This window comes from Diplotaxodon limnothrissa, linkage group LG19, assembly GCF_057381915.1.
Source record: "Diplotaxodon limnothrissa isolate DT_005_m linkage group LG19, D_limnothrissa_male_GT1.1, whole genome shotgun sequence".
NCBI classification, from domain to species: domain Eukaryota; kingdom Metazoa; phylum Chordata; class Actinopteri; order Cichliformes; family Cichlidae; genus Diplotaxodon; species Diplotaxodon limnothrissa.
In genome coordinates this window covers 1,594,908-1,616,852 of record NC_140614.1, presented here as the reverse complement: position 1 = coordinate 1,616,852, position 21,945 = coordinate 1,594,908, and the positions used below count along the sequence as shown (strand labels likewise).

Here is a 21,945-nt window from a genome sequence, read left to right as displayed (position 1 = left end):
CCCCTTCCTTCCGCTTAGCGTACAGCCTCAGGGTGCTGGACTTGGGGTGAAACCCTCCATGCATGGTAAGGAGCTTTCTTGTCTTTATGTCAGTGGCTTCTATCTCCTCCTTTGGCCAGCTTATTACCCCAGCAGGGTACCTGATCACGGGCAGGGCGTATGTGTTGATGGCCCGGATCTTGTTCTTACCATTCAGCTGACTCCTCAGGACTTGCCTGACCCTCTGCAGGTACTTGGTGGTTGCAGCCTTTCTAGCGGCCTCTTCATGGTTCCCATTTGCCTGCGGGATCCCCAGGTACTTGTAACTGTCCTCTATGTCTGCAATGTTGCCTTCTGGTAGTTCAATCCCCTCAGTTCTGACTACCTTCCCTCTCTTTGTTACCATCCGACTACACTTCTCCAGTCCGAACGACATTCCAATGTCATTGCTGTATAGCCTGGTAGTGTGGATCAGTGAATCGATGTCTCGTTCACTCTTGGCATACAGCTTGATGTCATCCATGTACAGGAGGTGGCTGACAACTGCTCCGTTCCGTAGTCGGTATCCGTAGCCAGTCTTGTTAATGATCTCACTGAGGGGGTTCAGGCCTATGCAGAACAGCAGTGGGGACAGAGCATCTCCTTGGTAGATCCCGCACTTGATGGTGACTTGTGCTATGGGCTTGGAGTTGGCCTCTAGTGTTGTACGCCACATCCCCATTGAGTTCCTGATGAAGGCTCTTAGGGTCCCATTGATCTTGTACAATTCTAGGCATTCCAGTATCCAGCTGTGGGGCATTGAGTCATAGGCCTATATATATATATATATATATATATATATATATATATATTAGGGGTGCGCAGCTGGATAGCGTAGTGGTTAGACTACACGCCTTTGGAACCCAGGATCGCAAGTTCGATTCCTGCCTGGGGCGTCTGTATCCAGTAAGGGTCCTAAGGCTAGACCCCCTATGCTAAGCAAGCCTACCGCAGACATGAGCGAGACAGATAAATATGAAGGCATGCCGGCTCGGACGTCGCCCGGATCAACAAGGTCCGCGTCAGGTGTTGAGGAACCAGGGCACCCTGACGAAAAGTGGGCTACTGGAACAAGAAGGCATCGGTGGGCAAGAGACGAAAACAGGGCGTTGTTGGAATGCTACTACGCAAGTAACCCCGGCGGAAGGGGCTACATGAATAGGATGACGGACCTATGGATTCTTCGATACCCAACATCCACAATGACGGCGAAACAACTAGTAGCTCAGTGTTCCAACATTCGAAAGAAGGGACTGCTCTCACAGCTAGAGATTGACGAGGTACAACGTAGCAAGGAGGAGTCAGGACGCCAGGTCAGGGGGGAGATATCATCACCCCCACCCGAGATTGGGTACATAGCCCCAAGTGCGATAGGAGAAGGATCGTTGAGTGCGAGAGGAACTGACCTGAAAAATAGGATAATGGCCAAGCTTGAAACCTGGATCCCCCGTAGCCGGTTACCAAGATTACGTGAAGTACCCTCAGAAGGTCTGCTAGATGATGTTAATGCAGCACTACGGACAATACCTACAACCACGATTACCGACACTAACAAGCTGATCTACAATACGGCAGCAGTGATCAGTGAGATGCTTGGCTACAAGTTGAACAGCCACAAGGGGCAGTACCCTCCATGGAGAAGGAGGCTAGAGGGCAAGATCAAAGTAGCACGGAGGGAGGTTAGCCAACTAACGGAGTTGCAGAAAGGTGCGACAAAGAAGGTGCATAAGAAATACAGCAAGCTGTCCATACCTGAGGCCTTGGAAACTGCCAAGCAAAGACTCACAGCCTTGGCCAGCCGCTTGAGGAGGTACACCAGAGAGATAGAAGGCAGGAGAATAAACCAGCTGTTCTCCACAGAACCAGCAAAGGTGTACTCTCAGTGGCAAGGGAACAATAAGAGAACAGCACCACCAAGGCTGGAGACGGAGCAATACTGGAAGAGCATATGGGAGAAGGACGCAACCCATAACGGCAATGCTCAGTGGCTAGTGGATCTGAGGGCAGACCACAGCGACCTCCCTGAACAGGGTCCAGTAACCATCACAGTGGCAGATATCCAAGAAAGGGTCTCCAGTATGAAGAGTTGGACAGCACCAGGGCCCGACATGGTTCACGCCTACTGGCTAAAGAAGCTGACTGCACTCCACGAGCGTCTGGCAGCACAAATGAACCAGCTGCTAGTTAACGAGAGACACCCGGAATGGCTAACCGAAGGTCGGACGGTCCTGATCCCCAAGGACCCCAAGAAGGGACCGGTCCCCTCCAACTACCGACCAATAACCTGCCTCAGTACTACATGGAAGCTCCTGTCAGGCATCATATCGGCTAAGATGAACAGGCACATGGGTCAATACATGAGTGGGACACAGAAAGGAATTGGCAAGAATACCAGAGGCGCAAAACACCAGCTACTGGTAGACAGAGCAGTCAGCCGAGACTGCAAGACCAGACTGACCAACCTGTGCACTGCCTGGATTGATTACAAGAAGGCCTATGACTCAATGCCCCACAGCTGGATACTGGAATGCCTAGAATTGTACAAGATCAATGGGACCCTAAGAGCCTTCATCAGGAACTCAATGGGGATGTGGCGTACAACACTAGAGGCCAACTCCAAGCCCATAGCACAAGTCACCATCAAGTGCGGGATCTACCAAGGAGATGCTCTGTCCCCACTGCTGTTCTGCATAGGCCTGAACCCCCTCAGTGAGATCATTAACAAGACTGGCTACGGATACCGACTACGGAACGGAGCAGTTGTCAGCCACCTCCTGTACATGGATGACATCAAGCTGTATGCCAAGAGTGAACGAGACATCGATTCACTGATCCACACTACCAGGCTATACAGCAATGACATTGGAATGTCGTTCGGACTGGAGAAGTGTAGTCGGATGGTAACAAAGAGAGGGAAGGTAGTCAGAACTGAGGGGATTGAACTACCAGAAGGCAACATTGCAGACATAGAGGACAGTTACAAGTACCTGGGGATCCCGCAGGCAAATGGGAACCATGAAGAGGCCGCTAGAAAGGCTGCAACCACCAAGTACCTGCAGAGGGTCAGGCAAGTCCTGAGGAGTCAGCTGAATGGTAAGAACAAGATCCGGGCCATCAACACGTACGCCCTGCCCGTGATCAGGTACCCTGCTGGGGTAATAGGCTGGCCAAAGGAGGAGATAGAAGCCACTGACATAAAGACAAGAAAGCTCCTTACCATGCATGGAGGGTTTCACCCCAAGTCCAGCACCCTGAGGCTGTACGCTAAGCGGAAGGAAGGGGGCCGGGGACTGGTGAGTGTCAGCACCACAGTCCAGGATGAGACAACGAACATCCAAGAATACATTGGGAAGATGGCCCCAACTGACCGAGTGCTCAGTGAATACCTCAGGCAGCAGAAACCCAAGAAAGAGGAGGGAGACGAGGAACCATCATGGAAGGACAGGCCCCTGCACGGTATGTACCACCGGCAGATAGAGGAGGTGGCTGATATCCAGAAATCCTACCAGTGGCTGGACAAAGCTGGACTGAAAGACAGCACAGAGGCACTAATCATGGCAGCACAAGAACAAGCTCTGAGTACAAGATCCATAGAGGCTGGGGTCTATCACACCAGGCAAGACCCCAGGTGCAGGCTGTGTAAAGATGCCCCAGAGACAATCCAGCACATAACAGCAGGGTGCAAGATGCTAGCAGGCAAGGCATACATGGAACGCCATAACCAAGTGGCCGGCATAGTGTACAGGAACATCTGTGCCGAGTATAACCTGGAAGTCCCGAGGTCAAAATGGGAGATGCCCCCAAGGGTGGTGGAGAATGACCGAGCTAAGATCCTGTGGGACTTCCAGATACAGACGGACAAAATGGTGGTGGCTAACCAACCGGACATAGTGGTGGTAGACAAACAGAAGAAGACGGCCGTAGTGATCGATGTAGCGGTTCCGAATGACAGCAATATCAGGAAGAAGGAACACGAGAAGCTGGAGAAATACCAAGGGCTCAGAGAAGAGCTCGAGAGGATGTGGAGGGTGAAGGTAACGGTGGTCCCCGTGGTAATCGGAGCACTAGGTGCGGTGACTCCCAAGCTAGGCGAGTGGCTCCAGCAGATCCCGGGAATAACATCGGAGATCTCTGTCCAGAAGAGCGCAGTCCTGGGAACAGCTAAGATACTGCGCAGGACCCTCAAGCTCCCAGGCCTCTGGTAGAGGACCCGAGCTTGAAGGATAAACCGCCCGCAGGGGCGTGCTGGGTGTTTTTTTTAGGGGTGCAACGATATTCGTATCGATATTGAACCGTTCGATACAGTGCTTTCGGTTCGGTACGCATATGTATCGAACAATACAAAATTTTTATTTTATCAACTTTCCTTCTGACGATGCTGTCTGTGTTGAGCGCTCAGTGGATCTGCGTTCGACTACTCCACCTAGGCTGCACTGTCGAGCGCAGATCCACTGAGCGCTCAACACAGACAGCATAGTCAGAAGGAAGAGCGCAGGGCACCTCCCCCACCCTCATTCAGATCTGGCGTTTGGAATTATTTTGGTTTTCATGTGACGTATGACCCTGAAGGTAAGCGCGTCATGGACTAAAGTAAAACAGTATGTTGGATGTGCCACGCAATGCTCAATTACATGGGTGGGAACTAGTGTGTTAGCGCAGTTAGCTCGTTAACGTGTTGGCCGTCTAGCCCCATGCACGGGGCGATCAGGGGTAGCTCATTAACGGAGATTTGCCGTGTTGTGGCGTTAAGGTCATTTCTAAACTTCCTACAATAGCCCGAAGGAAAAATATATGTCAATGCTTTTGCATTCTTTCAGAAATGTAGCTGGGTAATTATGTCATTGGCATCGGTGAGCCACTGTCATTATGTGACATATTGAAATCGCGTTTGAATTTGCGCTTGTTTTTTGCTTTCACTTTGCAATCGCGCGAACTGTGTATAGAGAGCGACAGCACTGATTGGTGAGTGATGATAATTTGTGCACCAATTCCTCTGACATCGTCTTATCAATCGTTAGCTTACTACGCAAAACATAACAAGTGAAATCTCCCGCAGCAAGCTTAAACATGTGAGAGGTTGATCGCGCAGAGAATCGCTGATTCTCTGCTTACCACAGAGCTTACCACAAAACGGAAAAGTTATGACAAATCAGACAAAAAGAAAGTGCAGCTTTATGGTTTCATGGTAAATGGCCTGTATTTATATAGCGCTTTACTAGTCCCTAAGGACCCCAAAGTGCTTTACATATCCAGTCATCCACCCATTCACACACACATTCACACACTGGTGATGGCAGCTACATTGTAGCCACAGCCACCCTGTGGCGCACTGACAGAGGCGAGGCTGCCGGACACTGGCGCCACCGGGCCCTCTGACCACCACCAGTAGGCAACGGGTAAAGTGTCTTGCCCAAGGACACAACGACCGAGACTGTCCAAGCCGGGGCTCGAACCGGCAACCTTCCGATTACAAGGCGAACTCCCAACTCTTGAGCCACGATCGCCACGACATTGTTTTGTTTCATGGACTGCAATATGATGAGCTAAATAACCAGGGCTGCACATAAGTGGTCCGCAGGTGCGCATTCGCTGTCAAAATAAAAAACACGCACAAGGGTTAGGGTTAAATTTAAAAACTGTACTTTTGAGTTAAAATATATATTTATAATTTTAATAAATGACAAATTAAAAAGGCATGAACATTTTTTTTGTATCGAAAAAATATCGAACCGTGACACCAAAGTATCGAACCGAACCGAACCGTGAATTTTGTGTATCGTTGCACCCCTAATATCTATATGTCAGTACTTGCTAATGGTGGTAAAAGTGACTCATAAATTTAAAGGTGAATGGGTTTCTTAGAATCTCGACAGTCTCTCTTATTTTACCCTGTCTATGTTTCTTCTGCCACGTCTGTCTTTCTTGCCTTCCTGCCATTCTTTTATTTACATTCTGCCTCACTATAAACACTCCCTGCCTTTTGCTGTTGTGTTTTTACCATTCCAACTCAACCCTCTATCTCTTTTTACGGCCTTTGTCAATATTTACAACAGGCTGTTCACTTCTATATTTGCATTTGCTTCCACATGCTCTTGTCCTGACATCACTCTTTTACCTCTCTTTTAATTTTGCTATCTCTCTCAGCACCTCTAAAACACCCACCCCTCCAACACCTCCACCCCATTTCCTCTTTATCTCTTTCACTCACTCTCTCGCTCTCTCACTCTGGGATGCTCTGGCACCTAGATTACAGATCATTGCTGCCGCCTTCACTGAAAGGCAAATATCAATGAAGGGTCCACACTAAGATGGACAATGGTAAACAGCAGAAAGGATTTTCTTCTTTAAATTGTAATTTATTGGACACAAAATCTTTGAGGAAAGGAAACTGAAACAAAATCAAGAGGACCACACATGACCAAATCTCTCTGCAAACTGGAGAAGATCAAGAGGCAGGGAACAGTTCTCTTTCTCTCTGTGACTTTGAAATTCCTTTCCGAGAGAAAAAGCAGAGATGAAGGGATAGTCAGAGAGATGGGCAGTGACTAAAGTGTAGCACATGAGGAGCAGGTGCTGAGTTGGAAAAGGGCTGCACAAGCTAATCTGCAAGTTGCGTTCAGAAGAGGCTGCAAAAGATATTCATTTGCATTTCGTCACTCACTTGGATGAGTAACGAAACATTTCTCCCACTGAAAACGCTACGTCCAGATCAGCAGAATCAACTTATCTGCATTCGTTTGAGTCCTTATTTGCTGCATTTGAGGATTAAAACTGTTTCTCTGTGACTGTTTTTCTCAGGTCAACCAATTGCATCTCTCAGATGTCTTTTGAAAGATCTGAGAGTGAGGTATCGTCTTTTAGTTTTTTAAATTTTCTCAGTCATGACAGTTTTGCTGTCTAGAGCCGTGTTTCAGTTTATGTCTACGTGAACTGTTTGGAATCATGTGCCCCACTGACCTGTTACCTTCGCGGGGTCCCATTAAAAGGTTTCCATCCCAAGCCTCTGGACTAATTGCTCTCTATAAGAGTGCCTGGATAGGATGGCTCATTCTGGGATGTATTGCTGGACCTTCCAAACACAGTTCATCCCCATCAGGGAGGTTAGAGAACTCCAGGAGCGCCACCAGACCTCGGATGGAAAAAGGCTTGATTGCTTACCCCGAGGAGCTACACTTAGAGGTGGCAAGGCACCACTCCACTTCACCCGTCTCCATATATAGATCTCCACTATTGCTAAAGGGTGGTCACAGTGAGTATCAAAAAACAGCACAATAACATTCAAAGAACAGGGAATTCAATTTCAAATGTATTAGTAAAAATGTGAAACTCTAGTATGAACGGCTGCCATCAGTTAGCAGTATAGTGAATAGTTCTTGTTCTCCTTCCTGTTATCATGGACACTCAGGTTTCCAGCCTACATGAAAAAAACTTCCTCAAGCCTCACAATTAAAAATGTGTAAATACAATTCAAAGATCTATAACAAGCTGCACATTAGGTTGTTGCTTAGCTACTTTTTTGCACAAATGTTATAAATAAATCTCTATCCACAAATACATACCAAGGTCATGTACATCATACAGAATATACTGTTAGGTCCAAGACTTCAGCATCCCCTGTCACAGAAGTCAGACATCACAGAAAACACGGCCAAATGCAAAACGAAGAAAGAGATAGACAAAGGTGTTTCCACTTTATCGTCATCGCTATTTTTCTGAGCAATATGTGATTTAGGAATTTGTCTTCAATAAGTAAAAGTACTTGTTTTCTTCCTGTAGAATACCATGGTCAAATCACATTGTATAATTAACATCAGCATGAGCAGTGTGTTTTTGTGCAGAGGCATTTTTCTGTACTGTCATCAAACTGGTCTCCCAGTCAGGAGTCGAAAAGAGTTCTTTTTTCTCCTCTTGTCCCTGACGTGTCTCCCTGTTCTTTTTGGCGCACATGCAGCCTGACAGGAGCTTCCATGTGGTACTGAGGCAGGTTACTGACTGGTATTTGTTGGGACTGGTCCCTTCTGGGGGTCTTTGGGAATCAGAATTATCCAGCCTTCAGTTAGCCATTCTGGGTGTCTCTCATTGACTAGCAGCTGGTTCATGTGTACTGCCAGACAGTCATGGAGTGCAGTCACCTTCTTCAGCCAGTAGACGTGAACCATGTCAGGGCCTGGTGCTGTCCAATTCTTGGACAATTGGATGTCTGCCACTGAGCATTGCCTTCGCTACTCTGTTTAATGATCACAGCAAGTCTGAATCAGACCACACTGTCTTAGATTTAATCTGGTATGACTGAAGCACAACAGATGGACAAGCAAATACTGTACTTTCAAATAGACTATGAAATTCAAGCCGAGATGATGAAATTGTGGTTCACTAAGCCAAAGCGCAAGTTCAGTACACGCTACACAATTAAACTACCAGCCTGACATGACAGTGTTTTTATGTACAAATGTGTCATGGTCCTGGGTCTTTTGACCCAGCGTTTTAAGTTTGAGTTTATTTTGTTCATTAGGTTATCTAAGTTCATTTGGTTATTAGACTCCTTGTGTTTTCTTCCCCTGTATTTAAGCTTCCCCTCACCCTTCGTGTTTCATGCTGCGTGTCTTATGTTATCAAGTTTGTATTATCATGCCTAAGTGTTTCTAGTTCTTATTATTTCCCCCTCGTGTTTCCAACCATGTTAAATCTCCCCTGCTCTTCATGCGTTTCATGTCTGTGTCTTACGTTGTCAAGTTCTGGTTGTCGTGTCTAAGTCTGCATGTTTCCTGTTTTATTTTGAAGAGGGGTCTTGTGTTCTGTGCTCATGCGGTTAGTTTTACTCTTGCCTGTGCATCATTATGTTTATCCTAGTCAGCTGTTTCCTCATGTGTCTCCACTTCCCCTAATCACCTCCTGTGTATTTAAGTCCTCTGTTTTCAGTGTGTGATTGTCAGGTCGTCTGTTGTCCACGCCATGTTTCCGATGCCATGCTTCCAAGTTTCTTGTCTAGGTTTTTCTTATTGTTTGTTTAGATTCCCCAGTTTAGGTTTGTGTTAATTTTGCTTCAGTTTGCCTTGCCCTTTGTTTGTACCTTTTCTACCAGCCATATTAAACGGCTCGCCTTTTGTTAACATTTCAAGTTCTGTTCCCTGTTCCTTGGAGTCTGCGTTTTGGGTTCTTTTCTCAATTCATACAGTCTGCTCTCGCCAGACTGTGACAGAACGACCTGACAATCACACACTGAAAACAGAGGACTTAAATACACAGGAGGTGATTAGGGGAAGTGGAGACACATGAGGAAACAGCTGACTAGGATAAACATAATGATGCACAGGCAAGAGTAAAACTAACCGCATGAGCACAGAACACAAGACCCCTTTTCAAAATAAAACAGGAAACATGCAGACTTAGACACGACAACCAGAACTTGACAACGTAAGACACAGACATGAAACGCATGAAGAGCAGGGGAGATTTAACATGGTTGGAAACGGAGGGGGAAATAATAAGAACTAGAAACACTTAGGCATGATAATACAAACTTGATAACATAAGACACGCAGCATGAAACACGAAGGGTGAGGGGAAGCTTAAATACAGGGGAAGAAAACACAAGGAGTCTAATAACCAAATGAACTTAGATAACCTAATGAACAAAATAAACTCAAACTTAAAACGCTGGGTCAAAAGACCCAGGACCATGACACAAATGCACATAAAGCAAGCATATAGCAATGCAGCTCATCTTCACCACCTTCTATAACTTAATCAATGCTCTAAATGTTTTCTTCAGTCTGTTTGAACCCCAAAATATCATGTCAGTAAAGCCACTCTCTGCTGGGATTAAGACAAAGGGCTCTGTGTCCAGTTAAACCAGGGAAAGATGCAGTTTCTGACACCATCCCAGATTGTGTATTTAGGATATCTGTAGACACACAAGGTTCGGTTTTAAGCCCCCTGTTATTTTCACTATATATTCTTCCCTTAGGCCGGATCATTAGCGGTTTCAAAAATATTTCCTATCATTTATATGCGGACGACATCCAATTATACATTTCTTTTAAATCTTGGGAATTCACAAGCTATCCACTCTTATGGACTGTCTTAAGGAAATTAATCTTTGGATGACAAACAATTTCCTGCAGCTGAACGCAGACAAGACCGAGTGCTTAATCCTAGCCCCAGAGAATATCAAGCCCCAGATTAGTCAACATCTGGGTGCTTTTTCATCGTCGATAAAAGCCACTGCTCGGAATCTTGGGATAATTTTCGACCAATCTTTGTCCTTTGACGTTCATATTAAATCCGTGACCCGCTCCTGCTTTTTTCACTTAAGAAATATTGCCAAACTCAGGACTATTGTCTCCACAACCGAACTGGAGATGCTTGTCCACGCCTTTATTTCCTCCCGGCTGGACTATTGTAATGCACTTTTCTCCTGCGTATCTAAGGCCTCACTAAATCGGCTCCAAGCGGTTCAAAATGCTGCAGCAAGGCTTTTAACCCACAGCAATAAATTTTCCCATATCACTCCTATACTAAAATCCCTGCATTGGCTTCCGGTTGAGTATAGATATAAGTTTAAAATCCTCACCTTTACGTTTATGTCTCTACAAGGTGAGGCCCCCATCTATATCTCGGAGCTTCTCCAGCCCTATTCTCCAAAGCGGACTCTTAGATCCACTGATAGCGGTCGTCTATCTATTCCACGGACTCGTCTGAAAACAAAGGGGGATCACGCTTTTCAAACCCTGGCTCCAATACTGTGGAACGGTTTACCCTCCTCACTACGCACCATCAACACGGTGGCCTCTTTTAAAAAACAGCTTAAAACTCATCTGTTTAGACAGGCATTTGGGTAATGTTAATGCGTAATATGTTGTTTTATTTTATATTTATATTGTACTATTGCTTGTTTGATATGCTTTTATACTTCCTTTATGTTGCTATATTGTTTGTTTGACATGTCTTCTTGTGAAGCACTTTGTAACAGCGTTTTTGTCTTAAAAAGTGCTATATAAATAAATTTTACTTTACTTTACTTTACTTACATGGAGATGTCTGTGAAGGTTCTCAGTCATCCAGGTCATCGTAGTCAAAGGAGCTTGAAAGAAAAGCGTCTGGACTTCTTTAAGTTGCTTGAAGACGTTTCACCTCTCATCCGAGAAGCTTCTTCTGTTCTAGGTGGAGAGTCCCAGATTTGAGTTTCCCCCCAAGAGGGTCAATGGACCCCATAATGATCCTCTACCTAATCACACGAGCCAAGGTGTGAAAGTGGGTGTGGGTCACAATCAGCCAGGGTTTCAGGTGAGCTCATTGTGAAACCTGGCCCCACCCTATCATGCGAATTCCTGAGGTCAGATGGCCCAGGATGTGAGTGGGCGTTAAGGCGTCTGGGAAGGGAACTCAAAACTGGATTATAGATGGCAGAGAGTTGGTGTCGTAAACCCCGCCTCTGTTCAAAGATGGTCGCTCACAGTGGACATGGATGCTTCTTTCACTCCTCTTTCAAACCAGCCACATAGAGATCTATAACATTTCCCATGTTTACATAGCATTAGCATTTTAATATGTACAAAGGTTCACATATACTTCATACCAGAACCAAGAAAAGTCAACACAGAACTTGAACATGTTGCAGTTCAGCCATTTGATTCATGTTACAGCTCATGAGTGAATGAACACGGTGTGGTAAAAGTACTTTTAGAAGTACATTTTCCCAAACACTTACATTTAGTTACATCTGTTTAAATTTACTTGAAGGGTTAGGGGTTGCCACCTCAGCATTCAGTCAACTTCCACAGAGTCTTGCTGATGACCTGCTTGTCTTCAGCATCTAGCTAGCTCCACAAAAGAGGAGCAAGCATAAAGTGAGTAACGTTTTTTAAGTGTCAGGTCATTTTAAATGCAGCATTTCTATCAGCTTAACAAACATCAGCAAACACACAAACTGAGTTTGTTGCACAGTGTGTTGCAGCTAAAGCTCAGATTGTGGTCATAAATATTTTGTACTTGTAAATCAAATGCGTATTTGTGTACTGAGTTTTGTAACCTTGTAAACCAAAATATATGAAAATTTATGTTTGTGCATTTACAGATGAATATTTGTGTTTGTAAAAAATATTTACACAAGTTACAAAATTTTTTTAAGGTCTGCTTACAGGTACAAAGCAAAAAACTCCATGTAAAACTCAGGTTCCCTGGCTGCATGTGGATTTACACTTACACATACAAATTTTGACCTGATTTTTCTTCCTTTCAGCTGATTGGTCAATGTCATGTCTCAATGCAAGCTCTTTGCAAGCTCCTTTGACTCAATGTCATGTCAATCACAAATTTAACAATCCAATCAGAGAACAGATGGGTTTGGCTGTTGGAGGGGGGCGTTACTGAGAGCACAGTAGGTTAACTGTGTTATTTAAAGGTTGCATGAAAGTAACCTGCAGGTTAGTGCAGGATAAACCGGTTAGTTTGCTGTGCTGTACGATCTACTGTACAATATAAAGCGCCTTGAGGCGACTGCTGTTGTGATTTGGCACTATATAAACAAAATTGAATTGAATTGAATTGCTGTGATGGATTTAAAATAAAGTGCTGTGTTGGGCTGGTGCACAGTAGCTGTGGAGCTCATGGTCAGAGTTCAGTTACGTCAAGTATACCAGATCCTTCATTCCAACTCCATACTGTCTAGTATAAAGACAGCAGTCTCTACAAGCATACTGACAGTATCCTGTCAATGCAGAGTATGGAAACCTTCCAGGGCAGTTCATGAAACCTCAGAGCCCAGATCACAGCCTGTACATTAAAAAAATCTACTGGAGCTCTCGATAGAAATTATTGTGACTTGTGATCCTTTTCCACACGCTGAGCCACTGCAACCACTTTTAGGATTCCACCATGTGCTGAATCTTATTGTAATCCCATTCCCTACTGTGTTGGGAAGGTTACTTTTAAAATGTATTCCACTACAGATTACAGATTACATGCCCCAAAATTTTGTAATGTATTCCGTTACGTTACTTAATAAGAGTAATGTATTCTGGATACTTTGGATTACTTAATATATTATCATGATTTTTACAACTACATGAATGTACTATTGCTGTGATTTATTACTATTACTGAAGGTTACTCTCCACACCAACACCAACTAGATGTTTAAATCTTAATATAAATGAGTAACAGTAGGTGGACATTAGGTAAGGCTGCACTTTTTGCAGCGATCTCGTATAGAAAACTATTCCACGCGTATATAAAACAGGTCTGCGGCTCCGTACCGTAGTAAAGGGACCTCTGACTAATACGTCGGGTTCGTGTCGGCTCGTAGCTGAAAAATAGCTTTACTTTGTTGTCTGGGTCAACTTTGCTAGCGAGAGACAGAGAGAGGCGTTGAAAGGCTGCTCCAACGGAACTTATTGTTTTCGGAGGAAAACACGAACACGGTGTACAGTCGAGTCTTAATAGCTTACTTACAGCTGGGCTCGTCAGGCTCTCTTCTTGGCTGCAGTGGTTATTATTATATTTACATGCTTCCAGCTCCCGTTTTTGCTCGATGACAGCTCGTACTTTTCCTTTTCCTCCCTCGCTCACAGACACATAACGGGTACAGCAGTCCATTCTCCCTGCAGCACGGACTACACTGCCCATCAGGCTGCATGCTTTAGGGCGATGCCTGTAACACTCTGCTATTGCCTTCATATTAAATCAGTTTTGTGAATAATTTTTAAAAATATTTCTTCAAGTCATTATGCGAACCGCAAGTAGAGACATGGGCCGCGAGATTGAGACACAGACATCAGAGCCTCTTAATGCGTTTTCTATTTGGGTTTCCAGCGGCGTGGAATTACCAAAAACAGAGAGGGCATAGCTGAACATATGAAACAGGAAAAGACCACCGTGTAATCCATTTATTTATACCATTATACCACCTTTTTAACCGGTAACTGTAACGGAATACAGTTACTCATATTTTGTATTTTAAATACGTAACGGCGGTACATGTACTCCGTTACTGCCCAACACTGCTGATCATGTTGTACTTAACTGATCCAAGCTCAGTACATTTGTCAGAATTAAATTTTATGCTGAAAAAAATGTGGTTTTCCATCTCCTAATACTACAAGGTTTAGTTAACGTTTCACAAAAATAGCTGGTAGAAATGTCCTCCAAAGAGCTACTTACTTACGTTCAGTACATTTAAAATATTTCACTTTTACTTGAGTAAAGAAGTTGAATCAGTACTTAAACTTTTACTGGAGTATTTTTAACATTAGTACTTGTACTTCTACTTGAGTACAGAATGTCTGTACCACCTCTGCTATTTTTCGCCAGTACGTGTGTCAAGTTCACGTATCTAAGTCTGGTCTCATGTGTACAACTTCCTCTTTTATTTTGATAGTCCTCTGTCTGTTGCTTGAGTCTTCCTGACCCCAATGGAATTAGCATAAACTATGATCCTTTAAAAAAACTGGTGGTAAAAGCAGCCCAAGCACAGAACCTGTGGGCACTCTTTGTACATTAGTAAGCACGTTGAAGCTGAGCTTCTATTTAGTGTAGTTACCTCAACTTCTTGTTCAAAGCTACCACGATACAATTTACAACACTTAGTGAAAAGATGCAGATCTACAGTTAGCAGGTCTTTATTTTCTAATTCATGATTTCTCCTTGTTTTGCTCAGCGGGGACAACATACATCTTTGGCAAAGGTGGGGGCCTCATTACATTCAATTGGCCAGCCAATGAGAGACCAAGCACCAGGACGGACAGGTTGACTGTCGGCTTCAGCACCTCCCTGAAAGATGGCATCTTAGTCAGAATTGACAGTGCACCTGGTCTAGGGGACTATCTCATGCTGCATATAGTAAGTTCAACTCAAAATATTGTCCTTGAATAATTTGTGATTTTTTTGTCCTTTTATTGAGTTTTTGGTTCCTTTTTTTACAGTAAAGTAGATTCATAGTTTTATCCCCCAGCATGTTCCACAGGCTTCAGCTGTCACAATATGTGGATTTTAGAGAGAAGGACACAGGACTATGTATACAAGAACTCATTACTTGTGAAAAAGAGAGGGACACAGAGGACAATGAAACACTAAATATTTAAACTGATAGAAATTAACATCACTGAGCCCTGCTCTCAAAAACTGACATAGATGTAAGACTGTCTGTGAAGCTGGACCGGGAATCCCATCAGCAGTATGTCAGCAGGGAAAATAGGTCAATGTGTGCAATGGCCCAAAAACACAAGCCAAAAAAAAGAGAAGGCTCAAAGGAAGAGATGCCGCACTTTCCTCCCTCACGTCATCTCACTGACTGGATTACTTCTCATTACAATTTAAGAAATCCGAAGCCCGACTGTAACAAGGAGACTTTTTCCCCTGCAGACATGTTGATGGAATGTTAGGATTTCCAGTCGTCTTTGGTAAGACGCAGCTTTGGTGTGATATGCATGTAGTAACCTGTTATGTAGTACTGTTTGGCTCAAACAGGCTCTCCTCCACACAGTCCTCATTCATAAAGTGCTTTACAAACCCAAACATTATGGCTAACAGGCGGATTTTACCGTTGGAGTGCAGCTAGCCAAACAGTCAGATTTTGAGAGCAGGGGTCCGTGATGTAAATTAGCCTTTATATGTGTAGTGTTTCACGTCCTGTTTAATAACTCTTTACTCTCATTTCAGCAACAAGGCAAAATTGGAGTGACCTTCAACATCGGCACAGTGGATATCAGCGTGCAGGAAAGCAGCACCCCAGTGAATGATGGGAAGTATCACGTTGTCCGTTTCACCAGAAATGGTGGCAATGCTACACTGCAGGTGGATAACTGGTCTATCAATGAACATTTCCCACCAGGTACAGTATTAATAAATCTGTCAGCTGTTAAAGAAAAACAACTGGTATTAACTGGTAATAATGATGCAGTGGGGTTGTGTCATTATGATACGAGATCACTGGGCAGCATGTGCTTCAGTAACATCAGATTTTAATTTCTAGCATAAAACGGTGTCTAACATAGTGGGATTTATCTGTGAGGAGCGAAACACATTACGTACTACCATACTGCATTAGGGATTACGATGTAACTCTGTAGACTTTGGATGGACATGTTAGACGCGTTGTCCTAAAAGTAAAGACAAAAAGAATGATGTTCCAAGCCTCCATCAGGATTTCTGAGGATTGCTGTATTAGTGCTAAAGTTCAGGGCCCCTGCTGCTGTGATGGTTTACAAAAATCTCCTTTCATTTGTAACCCTTTTACATGAGTGAAGAGCAGAACTCTGTTAGCAGTAGTGTTTTTTATTCCTGTGTTTGCTCCAACTGTCTGAGATAATTTGATATCCCAGATCGCACTTTGAAAAAGCACAGATTGGCAAATGATGATTGCTGTGATTCGTGCAGCCTGTCGAAACCCAGTACACACCCACATACCATGGGGTGGTATAATGGAACTATGGTGACTTTATCATACTGACACAATGAGGATCAAGTGTTTGTGGAAATACTGAGAGGAAGGAGAAAGCTGTAAGAGTCAACATAAAGTCTTCTGACCAGTGACCTGTTATGGATAGATTGAGGATAGCATGTTCTAGTTTCTGAAACTGTGCTTGTTTAGGATGTGGCAGAAATGCAACCTAACATTAATTGTACACCTATGTGGCTCACTAGTGACCTGGTGGAAGTTAAGGGGTTAAGTCTGTCAGCTGAAGTATTTTCAGTGTCTCTTCTATCCTGTAGTCAAAGTAGTTTGAACAGTAAGGAAGGTATATTATCAGTTGTGTTTTGAAAATCTGATACTTATTGAATCAATAAATAGTCTTTGCATGAACCACATCCACACCTCATATGCCAGAGATATGAGGTAAATTCCATCTATGTCCATACAGAATCTCACAGCTGAAAAGACTTGGGAGAAATTTAAATAATGACAAAAATAATTGCCCTCATCCCCTGGGTGTTGGTATTTGTTCCTCTAGCTTGGGTCCTCTGAGAGTTTGAGGGCTCTGCTGTATCTTAGCTGTTCCTCTGATGTGCCTGGAATCTGCTGGAGCCATTCTTCCAGTTACGGGGTCACAACTCCTACTGGTCCTATTACCACTTGGCCACTTTAGACTTTACCTTCCATATTTGCTCCAGTTATTCCTTCGGGCCCTGGTACTTATGTATTTTTTGTACTCCTTCTTCCTGAAGTTACTATCCACTGGGATTTCCACATCACAGCTGTGGTATACCTTCTGTAGTTGAGGTCAGTCTGTAACTTCCTGTCAACTGTGGCAGACTTCAGCTGGAGTCTCAGTACCTGGCCTACCTTCTGGAGATATGTCCGGTATATCTGCCTGTCTGACACACATGATTAGGTTAGGGCTATCAGTGATGAGAACTTAGACATCACAGGGTTAACCTAAACGAAATGAAAGCACACAGCTAGAAAAGCCAGAAAGTTCTAGGTTTGAATCTTAGTGGTGCCTGGCTCATTGCTCTGGTTTCCTCCCATAGTCAGAAGGTTAGGTTAACCCTGGAGCACAGTTTCACGTGGGAACTAAATGAACACATGTAAAAGCATACAGTTATGTTTAGGGTCATCATTGACGATGACTTTGACTTCACAGGGTTAACTGGTGATAAGTGGTGGTAAGGTGGAAACAGATATAGATATAATACAGAGCTTTCATGTGGAGCTTTGAACATCACGTTTAAAACGTGTTATAGAAATGCCCATTAATTGTGTGTAACCATGTTTGGACCTTGTTCTGTGAGGTCTAAGTCACATAGGGCTAGGTTTGTCAGCTGGGGTTGTCACTGGATGATGACTGTTTTTGTGTGACATTATATTAACATACAAAATTGTCACTATTACCCCAGAAACTACAGACAAATTAAATCCAGACTCTAGAGAGCGTCTGGCTGCAGGGCCTTGTGCAGACTGCAGAACAATTTCCATCACGTTCATGTCCAAGACAAAATCCCTTAAGTCAAATAGAATCCACTCTGGCACCCTCCTCTACTAGCCTGCGCCATCATTTGCTTCAGTGCTTTCGATCATTGATTCAGTTTCCCATGGGTAACCAGCACCCTGGAGTCTTGGTAACAGTGTGTTTGAGGCAAGTGTAACGGACAAATTGTTCTGCTGTTCTGGCCAACAACATTTCTGCCTCCAGGAAGGGTCTTTGAGTATAATGTTTTGTGATTCAGTGTGGCACTCTTTGTTAGACAAGCTTTCAAGTACTGAACTATTTGGCAGCGCTTCCTGGCACTTGCCCTGGATGGATACATGATGTACACAAGCCTTCCACAGTCTTTTCACAAGGCTGCAGTAGTGGAGCAGTGAGGTGTTCAAAGAATGGTGCAGTGCTGAGGGATGGGCCTTCAGTTTGTCCTGTAAACCTGTGCCTGTTCCTATAAACTCATCTCTTCAAATTGTAATATTTTAAACTGTTAAATTTTTTTATTCTATTAGATATAAGAATAAGATTTATGTAAGACAGTTTATATGAAGGGTAATATCTTATAATCTATAAACTCTGCTGGAGGGTAATCTATGTGTAACCAGTGTCTGCTATGTTTCTCTGAGCTTATCAGGAGACCTATTCGGTCATTTGTCCTTACACACATATGAACTTGAGGAACATTCCATGCTTAATCCATAGGGCCCACTATTTGAAGCTATAACAGTTTCAGCTCTTCTGGAAAGGCTCTTCGCAAAATTTAGAAGTGTGTTAATGGGAATTCTTCACCCTAGAAACACATTTGTGGGATCAGATACTGATGTTGGAGGAGAAGCCCTGCTTTGCAGTCTCTGCTGTTTGTGATGATGCTCTTATCACAAGGGTGTTGTATTGAGTTGATGCCAAGACTCTGTGCAGGCAGATTCTTCCACACCAGACTTCAGACACCAGCTCTTCCATGTCTTTATGCTTTGAGCACTAGTGTCTGACAGTACAGTCTTTTCCCGTGTGTTTTGAATAAACCGCGACATCTTAAAGGCCGGTCCATAAAAATATTGTCTTGAATTGAATACTTCTGGCAATATAATGCATGTCAAAGGGAAAGCCAGGCATCCTCACCAGTAAACCTATTGTTGCTGGTTGTGTCTTCTTTCTCTTTCTTTCAGTCTCAAGACAGAGTCCATGGCCATAAGTGAAAGTAGATACAGAGCAATAGCTTTGCTTAACAGAAGCTGTACCCATCCATCTGTCCATGATCCACGTTGTTCTTCCCCCGATCATGGATAAGACCCATGATTTGATGTCCTCATCCAGAATCTAATTCCCACCCCACAGTGGCCAATTCACCCTTCACTTTTGAGAATGATAGCTTGTTTGTAAATGAACAAGATAGATTTGACATACTGCAAATCTCTCGTTAAGAGTCCTCATTTTAAACCGTCATTTACATAATCCTGTGTAGTTTTAAAATATGATGTCCATAATTACACATGCTGCCCAGTCGTGGTGCAACGGATCAAAAATCTCACGGTTCGGATCAGCAAAAAAAGAAAAAAGACAAAAATGTAACATTTACTTATTTACTTATTGAAGTTTTTTTGCCTGTTAAAAACATTCAACTCAAGACTCATTCCATACAATTATTAAAAAAACATAATAGGGCAGTACAGTCTTTGTATCTACCACTCAACTCAATTCAATTTTATTTATAAAGCGTCAAATCACAACGACAGTCGCCTCAAGGCGCTTTATATTGTAAGGTAGACCCTACAATAATACACACCGCTCATTACATCGCACTCCGCTGTGATATAACGAGCGGTCACGGTCACGTAGCTTTCCGTTGCCCTGGAGCTCCGCCCGTTTGTAGCAGTTAGGGCAACAGAAGATGCCTGGGACAGTTCAGCCATAACTTAAATCTTTTCCTGCTCATACATGCTTGGAACGATCTTGCCACTGAAGTGGACGCGAACGGGATATCATAGCGTGGCTCAAGCACGTTCATCATAGTTTAAACCTCTTGTTTTGCACAACGTCTGCAGCTAAACACCCCAGTAGCTTCTGTAATAGCTTTAGCCCGGTCGGACTGGGCAGCAAAGGGCTGCTTAAATACCGAAAACTCCTCCGCTCCTCCACTTGGACCGCTAGCGCTGACCATAACTATCGCTTGACAGACTGACCGCGCGCACCGAACCGTGGAGTGGGATCGGATTACGGATCAACCGTGATCCGCTGCACCTCTACTGCCCAGTGAACTACACATTGTGTTTGGATCGGCCCTTTTTTGTGGTTTATGCTGTTTTACTTTGTTGTTTTACATTAATGACAGCCCAGAAGTCTTTTGAAAAATTTTCATTTTACTCGGGCTCATCCTCTTTGGTATTGGCTGAAATATATGTTACCTTATACGGTGAAGATATATCTAATCATTTTGATTGTCACTAAAATTTAATTTTAGCATGATTGAATGAAAGCACTGTTCATATCAGTTAAATAAGCTTGGTCTAGCCACAGAGAGTGTGCATTTGATGAATCATACAATTTAGGGGTTAAAATTGAGTCAAGTCAAACTGAGATGTTGAAGATTTGTAACAGACAGGTGAAGGTGAAAAAATAGAAGCAATATTATTAAAGATAATTTCCAAAAGTCTGTTAAGTTTATTTTTTCAGAAAGATCCAACTTCACAATTGTAATATGGCACCACCTTTTGTGCTTTGGGTGCTGGGTTACTTTTAGATAACAGGACTATTTATACCTGTACAAGAGGAAAACGTTTACAAATCCTAGTGAAAATGTATAGAAAGTGATGAAAAGATCGAAACATTTTATTTTAAAAAGTCTTCTGGTATCACAGCAACAAATACATGTGGAGAAAGTTGGAATAAACACAAACATGCACATCAGCTACTGAAGTGGGAAGGCAGTTTGAGGATTTCTCTGTGTAAACATCATATGTGCTGTATATTTAATGAAGATTTGGGGCAAGCTAATATTGTCAGAGAAGAGCGTGATCATTTTAAGAACTTTGAATGAGCTCTGCATAACCTAAGGGAACTCGTTTTCAATGATGACACACGGCTGCTGAGTGACGTAGTTTTTCAAAGCACAGAAATCAGTCCAACTCGTCTATGGTCATTCAATAAATGTAGCCTTTTTAACCTTGGATCGTACACTTGACTGAGTCAAAGCCTGAAAATGTCAGTCAAGATAAACACAATCTGTTAGCAATCTGCCAGGTATGCCATCAGGCTCACTGGCTTTCTGAACACTGACTCTTGATTGTTTAAGATGAGACACTGCTTGCTGTCACCTGCAAGAAGCAGTGGAAGAGAAAGGCCAGCAGCACTAAGTCTTGTTCACATTTCCACACAGCTTGTTGTAATCTTAAATGTGCCTGAGTTTGCATGGGCCTAAATAGTGTTGAGACTTTCATAAAATCCCACTTTACTGTATATCTGAGTATCAGTCATGACAACAGAGCAAACAGATACTGTACATGCTGTGTAACTAAATGGCTAGCTATTACATAACAGCTATCAGGTTCATCTCAACTTGCTTGCTTAACAACATTTTGACTTGCAAAATAACCAGTTTTTCCCCATTTAGTCTTTCATGTCTACAGATGATCATTTGTTGAATTTTAGTGATTGATTATTATCAATTTCTAATGTAATGTTTGGTAGTGTTACTTACTGTTGATGTTGTAAGTGTAAAAGGAGTAAGGCAAGTTGCTCTGGAGCAAGCATCTATTACATCCTTTGTAGGAAATTTTTACCTGAGTTTTTCACGTCACAGGTTGTTAAAAGAAATCTAGCGAGTCTTGAAAGATCTTATTTTTTAAGGTATGTGAAGATACATCCAGTGACAAAAAGTGATAATGAATGAATTTCATTGCATGAAAAAGTTACCCCTAAGACATTACCTACCAGGTAGGCAAACCTGACTGGTAGGAGGGATTGTACAGTTTCATTAGAATATAACTTGGTATTCGGAACACATAGGATTAGG

General features: G+C 43.3%; 1 protein-coding gene across 2 annotated transcripts in view; it reads left to right on the top strand.

Annotated features, from left to right (window-relative positions):
- Positions 1-21,945, top strand: part of nrxn3a (neurexin 3a) — a 197,829-nt gene that overhangs the window by 156,559 nt on the left and 19,325 nt on the right. For both annotated transcript variants that reach the window (XM_085379217.1, XM_085379218.1), the window contains 2 exons: positions 14,675-14,856; positions 15,676-15,847. In XM_085379217.1, the coding sequence (XP_085235343.1) occupies positions 14,675-14,856; positions 15,676-15,847 (354 nt within the window). The remainder of the gene's footprint in view (positions 1-14,674; positions 14,857-15,675; positions 15,848-21,945) is intronic.